This window comes from Coregonus clupeaformis, chromosome 12 (assembly GCF_020615455.1).
Source record: "Coregonus clupeaformis isolate EN_2021a chromosome 12, ASM2061545v1, whole genome shotgun sequence".
NCBI classification, from domain to species: Eukaryota; Metazoa; Chordata; class Actinopteri; order Salmoniformes; family Salmonidae; genus Coregonus; species Coregonus clupeaformis.
The window spans coordinates 55,232,669-55,249,731 of NC_059203.1; the positions used below are offsets into that span (position 1 = coordinate 55,232,669).

Below are 17,063 nucleotides of genomic sequence, written 5' to 3' on the forward strand. Positions count from 1 at the left end.
ATCGAGATGTTAGCTATTAAAATCAGATCCAACAATAATATCATGGGATTAGAAATCCAGGGTTTAAAAACAAAGGTGTCATTGTACGCTGATGATTCATGTTTTCTTTTAAATCCACAACTAGAATCACTCCACAGCCTCATAGAGGATCTAGATACATTTTCTAACCTCTCTGGATTACAACCAAATTATGACAAATGTACTATATTACGTATTGGATCAATAAAAAATACAATTTTTACATTGCCATGTAGTTTACCAATAAAATGGTCTGATGGTGATGTGGATATACTCGGAATACATATCTCAAAGGAAATAAATGATCTCACTTCAATAAATTATAATAGAAAGTTAGCAAAAATAGATAAGATCTTGCTACCATGGAAAGGTGGGTGCCTGCCAATTTGTGGAAAAATCACCCTGATCAACTCTTTAGTATTATCCCAGTTTACCTATTTGCTTATGGTCTTGCCTACGCCTAGCGAACAGTTTTTTTAAAAATTATATGAGAAAACAATATTCCATTTTATTTGGAACGGCAAGCCAGACAAAATTAAACGGGCCTATTTATATAATTAATATTAATTCGGAGGACAGAAATTTTTAAATATTAAAGCATTAGATCTATCACTGAAAGCTTCAGTCATACAAAAGGTATACTTAAATCCGAACTGGTTCTCTAGCAAATTAGTAAGATTGCCTTTTTCCCTTTATTCAGATTACAACCACTCACTTATTTGAAAAGGAAATCATCTCCCAGATATCACTATTTCTAAAACAAGCTATAGAAAGTTGGTTGCAATTTCAATTTAATCCTCCAGAAACGACAGAACAAATAATGCAACAAATATTGTGGTTAAACTCAAATATACTAATTGACCCAAAAAACTTTTTTTTTTGACAAAATGTTTAAAAAAGGTATAATCTTTGTAAATGATATCATCGGTAGGACTGGTGGAGTTATGTCGCACATGCAGCTAACAAAAACATATGGAAATGTCTGCTCTACCCAAAATTACAACCAAATAATTGCAGTCTTATCGCAAAAATGGAAGAGGAAAGTGGAAGAAGGAGAAAGTAAGGAACTTGTCTGTCGGCCTTGCATTAAAGAACATAATTGGTTAAGGAAAACTGTGATAAATAAAAAAGTATATCAGTTTCATTTAAGGACCAAAGGATTGACAGCCGTCCCATATAAAATTCTTGCTACCAATAGAATGTTATTTAAATGGGGGAGACAAGCTTCCCAGCTCTGCAGATTTTGCTGCGAAGAGACAGAATCATTAGATCATTTGTTTTGGTACTGTCCATTTGTAGCTTGTTTTTGGACACAGGTCCAGGAATGGCTAAAGCGTTGCAATATTTACCTGGAGCTAACCCTGCAGATAACACTACTGGGTGATCTGAAAAGTCATAGTCAATCGATCAATAACATAATAATACTATTAGCAAAAATGTTTATTTTCAATTCACAATCTGTAGAAACAATTAGAATAGAAGGGTTCGGAACTTTTGTAAAACATCACAGTACAGTTGAAATATATATGGCAAATAGAAATCCTATATGGATGGTGTTAAAAGATAGATGGGAGGTGTTGAATGGAATTGAAGGATGGGACTAATAACAATTAACAACAAACAATAACAAGATAACTAATAATAAAGGCACGCTGTGTCCATAATAAGTGTATGGGTTGTAGGTTGGGAGCTTTTGTGAAGGAGCACAGTTAGAAAGATATGGCATATAGAAGCAAACCGGATGGACATCATGAAAATGATGGGAAAAAAAGTATTTAGTCAGCCACCAATTGTGCAAGTTCTCCCACTTAAAAAGATGAGAGAGGCCTGTAATTTTCATCATAGGTACATGTCAACTATGACAGACAAAATGAGGAAAAAAAATCCAGAAAATCACATTGTAGGATTTTTAATGAATTTATTTGCAAATTATGGTGGAAAATAAGTATTTGGTCACCTACAAACTAGCAAGATTTCTGGCTCTCACAGACCTGTAACTTCTTCTTTAAGAGGCTCCTCTGTCCTCCACTCGTTACCTGTATTAATGGCACCTGTTTGAACTTGTTATCACTATAAAAGACACCTGTCCACAACCTCAAACAGTCACACTCCAAACTCCACTATGGCCAAGACCAAAGAGCTGTCAAAGGACACCAGAAACAAAATTGTAGACCTGCACCAGGCTGGGAAGGCTGAATCTGCAATAGGTAAGCAGCTTGGTTTGAAGAAATCAACTGTGGGAGCAATTATTAGGAAATGGAAGACATACAAGACCACTGATAATCTCCCTCGATCTGGGGCTCCACGCAAGATCTCACCCAGTGGGGTGAAGAACACCATACCTTCTGTGAAGCATGGGGGTGGAAACATCATGCTTTGGGGCTGTTTTTCTGCAAAGGGACCAGGACGACTGATCCGTGTAAAGGAAAGAATGAATGGGGCCATGTATCGTGAGATTTTGAGTGAAAACCTCCTTCCATCAGCAAGTGCATTGAAGATGAAACGTGGCTGGGTCTTTCAGCATGACAATGATCCCAAACACACCGCCCGGGCAACGAAGGAGTGGCTTCGTAAGAAGCATTTCAAGGTCCTGGAGTGGCCTAGCCAGTCTCCAGATCTCAACCCCATAGAAAATCTTTGGAGGGGAGTTGAAAGTCCGTGTTGCCCAGCGACAGCCCCAAAACATCACTGCTCTAGAGGAGATCTGCATGGAGGAATGGGCCAAAATACCAGCAACAGTGTGTGAAAACCTTGTGAAGACTTACAGAAAACGTTTGACCTGTGTCATTGCCAACAAAGGGTATATAACAAAGTATTGAGAAACTTTTGTTATTGACCAAATACTTATTTTCCACCATAATTTGCAAATAAATTCATTAAGAATCCTACAATGTGATTTTCTGGATTTTTTTTTCTCATTTTGTCTGTCATAGTTGACGTGTACCTATGATGAAAATTACAGGCCTCTCTCATCTTTTTAAGTGGGAGAACTTGCACAATTGGTGGCTGACTAAATACTTTTTTCCCCACTGTATGGCATCCATGACAGAGAGTGAGAATCGTTCATCCATGTATACAGGTAAGAGAGTCTAGATATTATACGTTTTTTTGTCAGTCATTTTCATTGTTAAGTTAAGTTAAAGCGTACTGTTAGCTATCGAGCTAACTTTAACTGGCTGGCTCGCTAGCTAACATTACGTGTATGATCTGTGTAGTAATATTATTCGTATCTCAGAGCCATTTGCATTGCTTGTTATAGCGTAATGTTAGCTAGCTCGCTAACATTGAACCTAGCTAGTTGGTTAGCTTTAGCTACCAGCAGATTCATGCAGGGTAGTAGCATTATGAGTTGGGATTATGGTTCATTGTTTAGCTAGCTAGCTAGTTAGCTACATGCCTAAACAAAATACTCCACTATGCAAGTAACCATTTCACTGTACCGTTTACACCTTCTGTATCCTGTGCATGTGACAAATAAACTTTGATTGTATTTGATATAGTGTGTGTTTACCAGAGACGGTATTGTGAAGAACAACATGACCTGCACCAAAGTCAAATTAGGATATAATGTTAGGCCAACGAGACAGTTTCCAAGTTCTTAAATTCTCAGGTAGAATGCCCTGCTTTTATTTCGTAACACTCACAACCGTAAGCTATTTTCTGTAATTAACTTGTAAATAATGATCTTGTTGTGAGTTCCCTTCGATCTCCACTGAGTTATGTAAATCTGCTTTGTTTCTTTGCACCCCATGTATGGAATGATCTACAGAGTTCCCTGCAACTTTATGTTCTGGTACCTCTGGGGCAGTTCAAATAGTTGACTTATTTGCTGAGGAATGTGATTGTAAATCCTGTTTTATTATGATGTAATTGTAAATTGAATAAAGTGTGTATATGAAGGGCTCCCTCGTGAATGAGGCATTGGTCTCAATGGGAATCCCTGTGAAAATAAAGCACAACATTTTTTATCTAAACCTGGGGTGGGCAATAATGAAATAAATCAGGGTTTCAAAATTGAACGGAGGGTCAAACAATAAAAAAAATGTTGGCCGATTTGTTCATCAAAATAAATTTGCGGGCCGGAAAAAGTTTAGTTATTGTAGGTCTATTATAATTTCTTCATACTTTCTATCTGGTTTTAGACGCTCAAGTGTAGCCTTTAAAAATAAAAAAAATCCACTGTGGACCGCATTTAATCGGCTTTGTGAGCCTTACTTTGGCCACCCCTGATCTAGACAGTACACAAATGTGCTTTGTTGAAAGACATCATTTAAAACTCCTCACAGGAGATAAGACAATATTATTGTCACAGGGGCATAAAAAATGGGATGTACTTTAGTCCTTTTAGCTCCTAGTGCAAAAAAGTGCTTCAACACTCAAACCGTCTTGTGCAGTTTTCTTCACTTCTATTCCAGATGGTTTCTGCTTCAATCTGCTCTTCATTTGATCCTCTGTCTTTTTTATGGATTGCCAATGCTAAAACCGTTATTATAAAACTTGTGTTTTCCAGCTCCAAATGTCCCTCCCCCTCCTCCCCCGGTTATCCCACCAGAGGGCTGGAGTGATGTCATCATCCCCACCACCAGTAGCAGCAAGAAGAGGACCCCCCCTCCGCCTTTGGTTATCCGCCACAAGCGCACCTACTCAGAGCCCACCCCCCAGGTGCCCCACAGCCCCCATTCCTCCCGACAGAGCCACGCAGGTACGTCACATCACAGCAGCACCTTCCGTCTTGTGTAAACAGTATGCTCACTTCTGAATGATAGAAAGTCTCTTTGGGTGTACGGTGCTAAAAAGCATATGATAATAGGGAAAATACCTGCACTCACTGGAAATAGTCTTGTAAGATTACATTTATTATAGGCATTATGTCCGTTGATCTCTACTTTTTTTTATCTCTGGGGCAGGGACCTGTGGGGAAAGAATGGTGGACTCTGACTTAGTGTTAAATGTGATCTTTTAATCCTCTGTATAGATTATAGGGTACCATCAAATTCAACAGGCTACAGTGATCCAGAGTCATCCTTTCAGAAGTGTGTGTGAGTATGCCAATTTCATTTAGATATTTTGTTTAGATATAGACCAGGGGTGAAAGTAGATTTAAGTTCTTCCCGGTACGGACCTCATATGTTTGAAAAACCTTTTGGGGTGTAATCATAGAAATCAGTGCCGTTTAAGATGAGGGAGGAATATATATATATATATTTTTTTTATGAGCATGGCCTTATTTCTATTACATCATATTGGATGTCTGTCATTCATATTCCATTCACCCAGTTCAATGTAGCAGCGATAGGTTTAGGCTACTACATGATACTCATGAGTTTGCTACAACCTAGCCTATGAATGAAAGTTTACAACGTAGGTGCACACAGGTCAAGAGACAAATTTGAGGTGACAGAGAGTGACATATGGACATTCAAAACCGCCTTGCACACTCTTGCCTGCGTCTAGCTGATATAGGGTGTAATCATTAGTCCAACAGTTGCAAATGAGAGTTTCTATTAGACAAATTCAGGTATGTTTATACCCATTTTGTTCCGTTTGCTTCCGTTTAAGAAACATTTTTCAACAGAATCGGCGGAATGAATACACCCCTAATCACGCGTAAACACAGTTCACTTTCATAGCAGCCACGTTGTGTTCCTTCTCGCATCTATGCGCTCTCCTCCTCTCACCTCATCCCTTCGCTTGTGGACTTAAATGCACAATACATCAGCTGTATGTGACCAGGCGAAAAAACCTTTCCAAGCCAAACCGCTACACACAGCCTACATCGTTGCCACCATATTAGCTCAAGTAATATCATAGTCAGCATCGCTAATAGAACTAACGCATTAGTAAACCCGCTACAATCATGCAGTAACGTTACAGTGTACAGTCAGTAAGCAGTTACAGCAGCGGGCCCCAGGGGCAATAAATGAGTAAACAAAAGCTTGGAGAAGTTCCAGTGTTGTGTTGGATAGTCATAGCCAGCTAGCTAACATAGCATCCCTCTGTTTGAGCAGGGTGTTTCAGTAGGCTAGCTAGCTGCATTTGCTAGCTAAGTAAGTGAAACTGAAAGTAAACAACAACAAAAAAAAGACAATCTCTCTCTCTATTTCTCTCTTGCTTCTCCTTCATTTTGGAATAAATTAATTTGTTTAAAACTCTTCAACTATTGTCTTTCTCTCTCTTTGGGTCAACTACTCACAACATTTAATGCACTGCAGTGCTAGCTAGCTATAGCTTATGCTTTCAGTATTAGATTCATTCTCTGATCCTTTGACTGGGTGGACAACATGTCAGCTCATGCTGCAAGAGCTATGATAGGTTGGAGGACGTCCTCCAGAAGTTGTCATAATTACTGCGCAAGTCTATGGAAGGGGGTGAGAACCATGAGCCTCATAAAGTGCCTTGCAAAAGTATTCATCCCCCTTGTCGTTTTTCCTATTTTGTTGCATTACAACCTGTAATTTAAATGGATTTTTATTTGGATTTCATGTAATGGACATACACAAAATAGTCCAAATTGGTGAAGTGAAAAAAATAAATGTTTCAAAAACATCTAAAAAGTAAATATAGGAAAAGCGGTGCATGCATATGTATTCACCCCCTTTGCTATGAAGACCCTAAATAAGATCTGGTGCAACCAATTACCTTCAAAAGTCACATAATTAGTTAAATAAAGTCCACCTGTGTGCAAAAAGTGTCACATGATCTGTCACATGATCTCAGTATACAGTGAGGGAAAAAAGTATTTGATCCCCTGCTGATTTTGTACGTTTGCCCACTGACAAAGAAATTATCTGTCTATAATTTTAATGGTAGGTTTATTTGAACAGTGAGAGACAGAATAACAACAACAAAATCCAGCTAAAACGCATGTCAAAAATGTTAGAAATTGATTTGCATTTTAATGAGGGAAATAAGTATTTGACCCCCTCTCAATCAGAAAGATTTCTGGTTCCCATGTGTCTTTTATACAGGTAACGAGCTGAGATTAGGAGCACACTCCTAAAGCGAGTGCTCCTAATCTCAGCTTGTTACCTGTATAAAAGACACCTGTCCACAGAAGCAATCAATCAGATTCCAAACTCTCCACCATGGCCAAGACCAAAGAGCTCTCCAAGGATGTCAGGGACAAGATTGTAGACCTACACAAGGCTGGAATGGGCTACAAGACCATCGCCAAGCAGCTTGGTGAGAAGGTGACAACAGTTGGTGCGATTATTCGCAAATGGAAGAAACACAAAATAACTGTCAATCTCCCTCTGCCTTGGGCTCCATGCAAGATCTCACCTCATGGAGTTGCAATGATCATGAGAATGGTGAGGAATCAACCCAGAACTACACGGGAGGATCTTGTCAATGATCTCAAGGCAGCTGGGACCATAGTCACCAAGAAAACAATTGGTAACACACTACGCCGTGAAGGACTGAAATCCTGCAGCGCCCGCAAGGTCCCCCTGCTCAAGATAGCACATATACAGGCCCGTCTGAAGGTTGCCAATGAACATCTGAATGATTCAGAGGAGAACTGGGTGAAAGTGTTGTGGTCAGATGAGACCAAAATCGAGCTCTTTGGCATCAACTCAACTCGCCGTGTTTGGAGGAGGAGGAATGCTGCCTATGACCCCAAGAACACCATCCCCACCGTCAAACATGGAGGTGGAAACATTATGCTTTGGGGGGGTTCTGCTAAGGGGACAGGACAACTTCACCGCATCAAAGGGACGATGGACGGGGCAATGTACCGTCATATCTTGGGTGAGAACCTCCTTCCCTCAGCCAGGGCATTGAAAATGGGTCGTGGATGGGTATTCCAGCATGACAATGACCCAAAACACACGGCCAAGGCAACAAAGGAGTGACTCAAGAAGAAGCACATTAAGGTCCTGGAGTGGCCTAGCCAGTCTCCAGACCTTAATCACATAGGAAATCTGTGGAGGAAGCTGAAGGTTCAAGTTGCCAAACGTCAGCCTCGAAACCTTAATGACTTGGAGAAGATCTGCAAAGAGGAGTGGAACAACATCACTCCTGAGATGTGTGCAAACATGGTGGCCAACTACAAGAAATGTCTGACCTCTGTGATTGCCAACAAGGGTTTTGCCACCAAGTACTAAGTCATGTTTTGCAGAGGGGTCAAATACTTATTTCCCACATTAAAATGCAAATCAATTTATAACATTTTTGACATGTGTTTTTCTGGATTTTTTTGTTGTTATTCTGTTTCCCACTGTTCAAATAAACCTACCATTAAAATTATAGACTGATCATTTCTTTGTCAGTGGGCAAACGTACAAAATCAGCAGGGGATCAAATACTTTTTCCCTCACTGTATGCATTGAGCCTGTTCTGAAAGGCCAGAGAGTCTGCAACACCACTAAGCAAGGGGCACCACCAAGCAAGCGGCACCATAAAGACCAAGGAGCTCTCCTAACAGGTCAGGGACAATGTTGTGGAGAAGTACAGATCAGGGTTGGGTTATAAAAAAATATCTGCAACTTTGAACATCCCCACGGAGCACCATTAAATCCATTATAAAAAAATGGAAAGAATATGGCACCACAACAAACCTGCCAAGAGAGGGCCGCCCATAAAAACTCACGGACCAGGCAAGGAAGCCATTAATCAGAGAGGCAACAGAGACCAAAGATAACCCTGAAGGAGCTGCAAAGCTCCACAGCGGAGATTGGAGTATCTGTCCATAGGACCACTTTAAGCCGTACACCCCACAGAGCTGGGCTTTACGGGAGAGTGGCCAGAAAAAATAAGCAAACACGGGTGTTCGCCAAAAGGCATGTGGGAGAGTCCCCAAACATATGGAAGAATGTATCTGGTCAGATGAGACTAAAATTGAGCTTTCTGGCCATCAAGAAAAATGTCTGGCGCAAACCCAACACCTCTCATCACCGCGAGAACACCATCCCCACAGTGAAGCATGGTGGTGGCAGCATCATGCTGTGGGGATGTTTTTCATCGGCAGGGACTGGGAAACTGGTCAGAATTGAAGGAATGATGGCTGGCGCTAAATACAGGGACATTTTTGAGGGAAACCTGTTTCAGTCTTCCAGAGATTTGAGACTGGGACTGGGACGGAGGTTCACCTTCCAGCAGGACAATGACCCTAAGCATACTGCTAAAGCAACACTCGAGTGGTTTAAGGGGAAACATTTAAATGTCTTGGAATGGCTTAGTCAAAGCCCAGACCTCAATTCAATTGAGAATCTGTGGTATGTCTTAAAGATTGCTGTACACCAGCAGAACCCATCCAACTTGAAGGAGCTGGAGCAGTTTTGCCTTGAAGAATGGGCAACAATCCCAGTGGCTAGATGTGCCAAGCTTATAGAGACATACCCCAAGAGACTTGCAGCTGTAATTGCTGCAAAAGGTGGCTCTACAAAGTATTGACTTTGGGGGGGGGGGTTGAATAGTTATGCCCGCTCAAGTTTTCTTTTTTTTTTTTTCTTATTTCTTGTTTGTTTCACAATAAAAAATATTTAGCATCTTCAAAGTGGTAGGCATGTTGTGTAAATCAAATGATACAAACCCCCAAAAAATGCCAAGAGGGGTGAATACTTTCACAAGCCACTGTAGGTTTTGTATTGGAGTCAATGTACCCAGACGTGGACGGAAGCTAGCTGTCCTCCGGCTACACCATGATGCTACCCTACAGAGTGCTGTTGAGGCTACTGTAGACCTTCTTTGCAAAATAGTGTTTTTTAATCAATTATTTGGTGGCGTGAATATATTTTAGTATAGTTTAATCTAAAAAGTATTACTTTTTAAATGTTTAAAAATATATTTTTTTATGAAATTCACTGAGGATGGTCCTCCCCTTCCTCCTCTGAGGAGCCTCCACTGATAGAATTACATATAGAGTCCCTATTAATTTAATAGGATCTCTGTGGGCCTTATAGTAAAATAAAAACGAAAATAAAACAATGAATAAAGGTCAAATAAAAACATGTAACTTTTTAAATGTTTTACCTTTTCAATGTGGCATAAACACAACCAGCATGATGTTTTTGTCTGATTTGTCAAACAATCACTTCAAAAGGCTCCTGTAAGCCTGGCTACTGCCTACGTTCGTCCACTCTAAAATAAATCTCGCATCTATACAGGGCGCTTTTCACCCACCATTTAATGAATGGAAAGAGACATCTGTTACAAAACATCAAAAAGTGTAATGAATTACATTTCTGTGATTTGTTATTCATTAGGTCTACACTTGCAACCTAAATTGATGCGTCCACTGCCATCTGCGCGCATCTTGGTCTCGGCCACTTATCTCATGCCTTCTCAAAATGTCACTGTTATCTTCAAACCACACCAGATTTTGGAGCGTATTCCATACGTTTTCAAGTCCATTCGCACATTTTTCATGCAAATGTCATGCAGTAATGATAAATAATTGTGTAATAGCCAACAGTTTTCTTGGCATCTTTGTTTTAATTGTTGTGATAGGCTCATGTTTAACCGGTACGGCGTATCCTCACTATTCATTTTGTCGGTAATTACTGAGTAAGACTGACCTTGAACTGCCTGAAATTGGTTTGAAGAGTGTTTCCAATTAATAGTATATGAATTATGGGTGTTGCAATACATGATGCGGCATCAGATATGATATGTAGTTCAATTGAGTTTTTAAGGCTTAACTGAATGAACAGCAGTGACAAAATGCAATATGAAAGTTTATTAAAATAGTTTGGGGAGTGGCCTCGGCTCCAAGGGAATGTCCTCCTATGTGGGGCAGCTGGCATTAAAAAAAACTTATGGGAGAAAGGAGTTCCAATTACGGGTCTTAGCTGCTGGTGGAAAGGTGGAGGGTTTTCGGTAGCTTTTGCTGTAAAACAGCAAGTAAGAGAACATGGGTGTGTTTGACATATATAGTGCATTTGGAAAGTATTCAGACCCCTTGACTTTTTCCACATTTTGTTACGTTAAAGCCTTATTCTAAAATTGATTAAATTGTTTTTCCCCCTCATCAATCTACACAACCCCCATAATGACAAATTGAAAACATATTTCTAGAAACTTTTGCAAATGTAAAAACATTTAAAACAGAAAGACCTTATTTACACAAATATTCAGACCCTTTGCTTTGAGACTCGAAATTGAGCTCAGGTGCATCCTGTTTCCATTGATCATCCTTGAGATGTTTCTACAACTTGATTGTCTACTTGGGGTAAATTAAATTGGTTGGACATGATTGGGAAGGCACACACCTGTCTATATAAGGTCCCACAGTTGACAGTACATGTCAGAGCAAAAACCAAGCCATAAGGTCGAAGGAATTGCACGTAGAGCTCTGAGACAGGATTGTGTCAAGGCAAAAATCTGGGGAAGGGTACCAAACAATGTCTGCAGCATTAAAGGTCCCCAAGAACACACTGGCCTCCATCATTCTTAAATGGAAGATGTTTGTAACCACCAAGATTCTTCCTAGAGGGAGAGAAGGGCCTTGGCCAGGGAGGTAACCAAGAACCCGATGGTCACTCTGACAGAGCTCCAGAGTTCCTCTGTAGAGATGGGTGAACCTTCCAGAAGGACAACCATCTCTGCAGCACTCCACCAATCAGGCCTTTATGGTAGAGTGGCCAGACGGAAGCCACTCCTCCAGTAAAAGGTGCATGACAGCCCACTTGGAGCTTGCCAAAAGGCACCTAAAGTATTCAGACCATGAGAAACATGGTCTGAATGAAACCAAGATTGAACTCTTTGGCCTGAATGCCAAGCGTCACGTCTGGAGGAAACCTGGCTCCATCCCTTACGGTGAAGCATGGTGGTGGCATCATCATGCTGTGGGGATGTTTTTCAGCGGCAAGGACTGGGAGACTGGTCAGGATTGAGGGAAAGCTGAACGGCGCAAAGTACAGAGAGATCCTTGATGAAAACCTGCTCCAACGCGCTCAGGACCTCAGACTGGGGTGAGGGTTCACCTTCCAACAGAACAATGACCCTAAGCACACAGCCAAGACAACGAAAGAGTGGCTTCGGGACAAGTCTCTGAATGTCCTTGAGTGGCCCAGCCAGAACCCGGACTTGAACCCTATCTAACATCTCTAGAGAGACCTGAAATAGCTGTGCAGCGACGCTCCCATTCCAACCTGACAGAGCTTGAGAGGATCTGCAGAGAAGAATGGGAGAAACTCCCCAAATACAGGTGTGCCAAGCTTGTAGCGTCATATCCAAGAAGACTCAAGGCTGTAATCGCTGCCAAAGGTGATTCAACAAAGTACTGAGTAAAGGGTCTGAATACTTATGTAAATGTGATATTTCCGTTTTTGATATTTATTATAAAAAATAAAAAACAGAAATATCATATTTACATAAGTATTCAGACCCTTTACTCAGTACTAACATTTCTAAAAACCTGTTTTTGCTTTGTTATTATGGGGAATTGTGTGTAGATTGATGAGGGGATTGTGACACTCTGGCTCCATGGACTTTGATTATTGAGCCAGGGTTGTTCATTTTCTTTTGGGTGTATTTCTATGTTGGTTTCTAGTTGTTCATTTCATTGTTTGGTGATTAGTCATATGACTCCCAATCGGAGGTAACGAGTGTCAGCTGTCGGCTCGTTATCTCTGATTGGGAGCCATATTTAAACTGTTGTGGTTTCACTGTGTGTTTGTGGGTTTTTGTTCCATGTACAGTCATTTGTCACTGTGGACTTCACTATCGTCATTCGTTTATTTGTTTTCGTGGTTGCTTTGATTAAATAAAGTCATCATGTTCACTCAACGCGCTGCGTATTGGTCCGCTTCCTCAGACGATCGTGACAGAAAAACCCACCATAGAAGGACCAAGCAGCGTGTCCAGGAGCAAGACAGCTGGACATGGGAGGAAGCGCCTGGTAAGGAGATCGAGAGGCTGGCGATGGCCCAGGTGGGCAAATCGTGGTCCTGGGAGGACATGCTCGGGGGCAAGGGACCTTGGGGGGAAGATCAAGGCCCTGGCGAGAGAGGAGCAACGGCGTCAGCAGGGCCATCATCGTTGGAAGGACGAGAGGCAACCCCAAAAAGTTTTTTGGGGGGGGCACATGGCTTGGGCGGCTGGGCAGCAGGAGGCGGCCACAGGGAGACGTGGAGAGAAGGCTATCGGATTACGGGAGCCATTGGCGAGTAGAGGAAGGGAAGTTGTTGCGGCACGGCGTGAGAGACTGATGTGTGTTACCAGTCCGGTCCGGCCCGTTCCTGATCCCCCAGTTAAAGCCAGTGGTGTGTGTTCCCAGTACGGACCGGCCTGTTCCTACTCCACGCATCAAGCCCACGGTGTGCGTCGCCAGCCCAGCCCGGCCTGTTCCTGCTCCACGCACAGAACCTACGGTGTGCGTCGCCAGCCCAGCCCGGCCTGTTCCTGCTCCACGCACCAAGGATACGGTGTGCGTCGACAGCCCTGCCCGGCCTGTTCCTGCTCCACGCACCAAGGATACGGTGTGCGTCGACAGCCCTGCCCGGCCTGTTCCTGCTCCACGCACCAAGCCCACGGTGTGCGTCGCCAGCCCAGCCCGGCCTGTTCCTGCTCCACGCACAGAACCTACGGTGTGCGTCGCCAGCCCAGCCCGGCCTGTTCCTGCTCCACGCACAGAACCTACGGTGTGCGTCGCCAGCCCAGCCCGGCCTGTTCCTGCTCCACGCACCAAGGATACGGTGTGCGTCGACAGCCCTGCCCGGCCTGTTCCTGCTCCACGCACCAAGGATACGGTGTGCGTCGACAGCCCTGCCCGGCCTGTTCCTGCTCCACGCACCAAGGATACGGTGTGCGTCGACAGCCCTGCCCGGCCTGTTCCTGCCACCCGCACCAAGTCTACGGTGTGCGTCGCCAGCCCGGTCCGGCCTGTTCCTTCTCCCCGCACTAGCCCTGAGATGCGTGTCCTCAGCCCGGTACCTCCAGTTCCGGCACTACGCGCCAGGCCTAAGGTGCGCCTCAGACGGCCAGAGTCTGCCGTCTGCCCAACGGCGCCTGAACTGCCCGTCTGCCCAACGGCGCCTGAACTGCCCGTCTGCCCAACGGCGCCTGAACTGCCCGTCTGCCCAACGGCGCCTGAACTGCCCGTCTGCCCAACGGCGCCTGGACTGCCCGTCTGCCCAACGGCGCCTGAACTGCCCGTCTGCCCAACGGCGCTTGAACTGCCCGTCTGCCCAACGGCGCTAAAGCCGCCCGTCTGTACTGAACCTGCAAAGCCGCCCGTCTGCCATGAGCCTTCAGAGCCGTCCGCCAGACCGGAGCCGCTAGAGCCTTCCGCCAGACAGGAGCCGCTAGAGCCTTCCGCCAGACAGGATCAGCCAGAGCCTTCCGCCAGACAGGATCAGCCAGAGCCTTCCGCCAGACAGGATCAGCCAGAGCCTTCCGCCAGACAGGATCAGCCAGAGCCTTCCGCCAGACAGGATCAGCCAGATCCGTCAGCCAGCCATGAGCAGCCAGATCCGTCAGCCAGCCATGAGCAGCCAGGTCCGTCAGCCAGCCATGAGCAGCCAGATCCGTCAGCCAGCCATGAGCAGCCAGATTCGTCAGCCAGCCATGAGCCGTCCAGCCAGGATCCGCCAGAGCCGTCCAGCCAGGATCCGCCAGAGCCGTCCAGCAAGGATCCGCCAGAGCCGTCCAGCCAGGATCCGCCAGAGCCAGCCAGCCAGGATCCGCCATTCAGTCCGGTGCTGCCCCTTAGTCCGGTGCTGCCCCTTAGCCCGGTGCTGCCCCTTAGCCCGGTGCTGCCCCCTTAGTCCGGTGCTGCCCCTGAGTCCGGTGATGCCTCTTAGTCCAGTGCTGTCCCTTAATCCTGTGGGGGTTTAGTTGGGGGTGGTCATTTGGAGGAGGCTACGTAAGCGGGTAGTGACTATGGTGGGGTGGGGACCACGACCAGTGCCAGAGCCGCCACCATGGACAGACGCCCACCCAGACCCTCCCCTAGACTGTATGCTGGTGCGCCCGGAGTTCGCACCTTTAGGGGGGGGTACTGTGACACTCTGGCTCCATGGACTTTGATTATTGAGCCAGGGTTGTTCATTTTCTTTTGGGTGTATTTCTATGTTGGTTTCTAGTTGTTCATTTCATTGTTTGGTGATTAGTCATATGACTCCCAATCGGAGGTAACGAGTGTCAGCTGTCGGCTCGTTATCTCTGATTGGGAGCCATATTTAAACTGTTGTGGTTTCACTGTGTGTTTGTGGGTTTTTGTTCCATGTACAGTCATTTGTCACTGTGGACTTCACTATCGTCATTCGTTTATTTGTTTTCGTGGTTGCTTTGATTAAATAAAGTCATCATGTTCACTCAACGCGCTGCGTATTGGTCCGCTTCCTCAGACGATCGTGACAGGGATTTTTTTAAATACATTTTAGAATAAGGCTGTAACGTAACAAAATGTGGAAAAGGTCAAGGGGTCTGAATACTTTCTGAATGCACTGTAAATATATCCCAAGATTTACGCCCATTGGTTGAGAGAGAGAAAGGTGATAATTGCAAGAGTGTACCCATAGGTTAAACAGAAAGCGTGAGGAATGTACATTATTTTGCCGTGCTCGTAGGCTATAAAGTAAATAGGTGAATGACATTCCACACGTGGCTAATAGAAGAGAAGAGACATTACGCTATGCTGATGATACATTTGTATACATTCCCTATATGCCCGTAGAATAGGAAATGATGTCAATTATATTATGCTTACTGTATGAACTTAAATGGAGCAAGACATTCAGACCAGCCTTACTGATTGAGCCATCGTAAACTACATCCAGTAACTGTCACCAGATACATCAGTTTATTCTCTCATAACACTGTGCCAACTACTGTATACATTGTCTTGCCCCGTCCATTTCAGCTCAGGTTCTCCAAAATACTCTGTGACTGCCCTCAACTCCCTATCTGAACTGCCAGAGAGAGGTAAACTATTCTATCTACAGTGGGGGAAAAAAGTATTTAGTCAGCCACCAATTGTGCAAGTTCTCCCACTTAAAAAGATGAGAGAGGCCTGTAATTTTCATCATAGGTACACGTCAACTATGACAGACAAATTGAGAGAAAAAATTCCAGAAAATCACATTGTAGGATTTTTAATGAATTTATTTGCAAATTATGGTGGAAAATAAGTATTTGGTCACCTACAAACAAGCAAGATTTCTGGCTCTCACAGACCTGTAACTTCTTCTTTAAGAGGCTCCTCTGTCCTCCACTCGTTACCTGTATTAATGGCACCTGTTTGAACTTGTTATCAGTATAAAAGACACCTGTCCACAACCTCAAACAGTCACACTCCAAACTCCACTATGGCCAAGACCAAAGAGCTGTCAAAGGACACCAGAAACAAAATTGTAGACCTGCACCAGGCTGGGAAGACTGAATCTGCAATAGGTAAGCAGCTTGGTTTGAAGAAATCAACTGTGGGAGCAATTATTAGGAAATGGAAGACATACAAGACCACTGATAATCTCCCTCGATCTGGGGCTCCACGCAAGATCTCACCCCATGGGGTCAAAATGATCACAAGAACGGTGAGCAAAAATCCCAGAACCACACGGGGGGGACCTAGTGAATGACCTGCAGAGAGCTGGGACCAAAGTAACAAAGCCTACCATCAGTAACACACTACGCCGCCAGGGACTCAAATCCTGCAGTGCCAGACGTGTCCCCCCTGCTTAAGCCAGTACATGTCCAGGCCCGTCTGAAGTTTGCTAGAGTGCATTTGGATGATCCAGAAGAGGATTGGGAGAATGTCATATGGTCAGATGAAACCAAAATAGAACTTTTTGGTAAAAACTCAACTCGTCGTATTTGGAGGACAAAGAATGCTGAGTTGCATCCAAAGAACACCATACCTACTGTGAAGCATGGGGGTGGAAACATCATGCTTTGGGGCTGTTTTTTCTGCAAAGGGACCAGGACGACTGATCCGTGTAAAGGAAAGAATGAATGGGGCCATGTATCGTGAGATTTTGAGTGAAAACCTCCTTCCATCAGCAAGGGCATTGAAGATGAAACGTGGCTGGGTCTTTCAGCATGACAATGATCCCAAACACACCGCCCGGGCAACGAATGAGTGGCTTCGTAAGAAGCATTTCAAG

At 44.0% G+C, this 17,063-nt stretch overlaps 1 protein-coding gene across 4 annotated transcripts in view; it reads left to right on the forward strand.

Annotated features, from left to right (window-relative positions):
* Positions 1-17,063, forward strand: part of unm_sa1614 (un-named sa1614) — a 93,133-nt gene that overhangs the window by 71,009 nt on the left and 5,061 nt on the right. For 3 of the 4 annotated variants that reach the window (XM_045223963.1, XM_045223966.1, XM_045223965.1), the window contains 3 exons: positions 4,529-4,720; positions 4,994-5,057; positions 15,824-15,885. In XM_045223963.1, coding sequence (XP_045079898.1) covers positions 4,529-4,720; positions 4,994-5,057; positions 15,824-15,885 — 318 coding nt within the window. The remainder of the gene's footprint in view (positions 1-4,528; positions 4,721-4,993; positions 5,058-15,823; positions 15,886-17,063) is intronic. The other variant, XM_045223964.1, reaches the window with a different exon arrangement.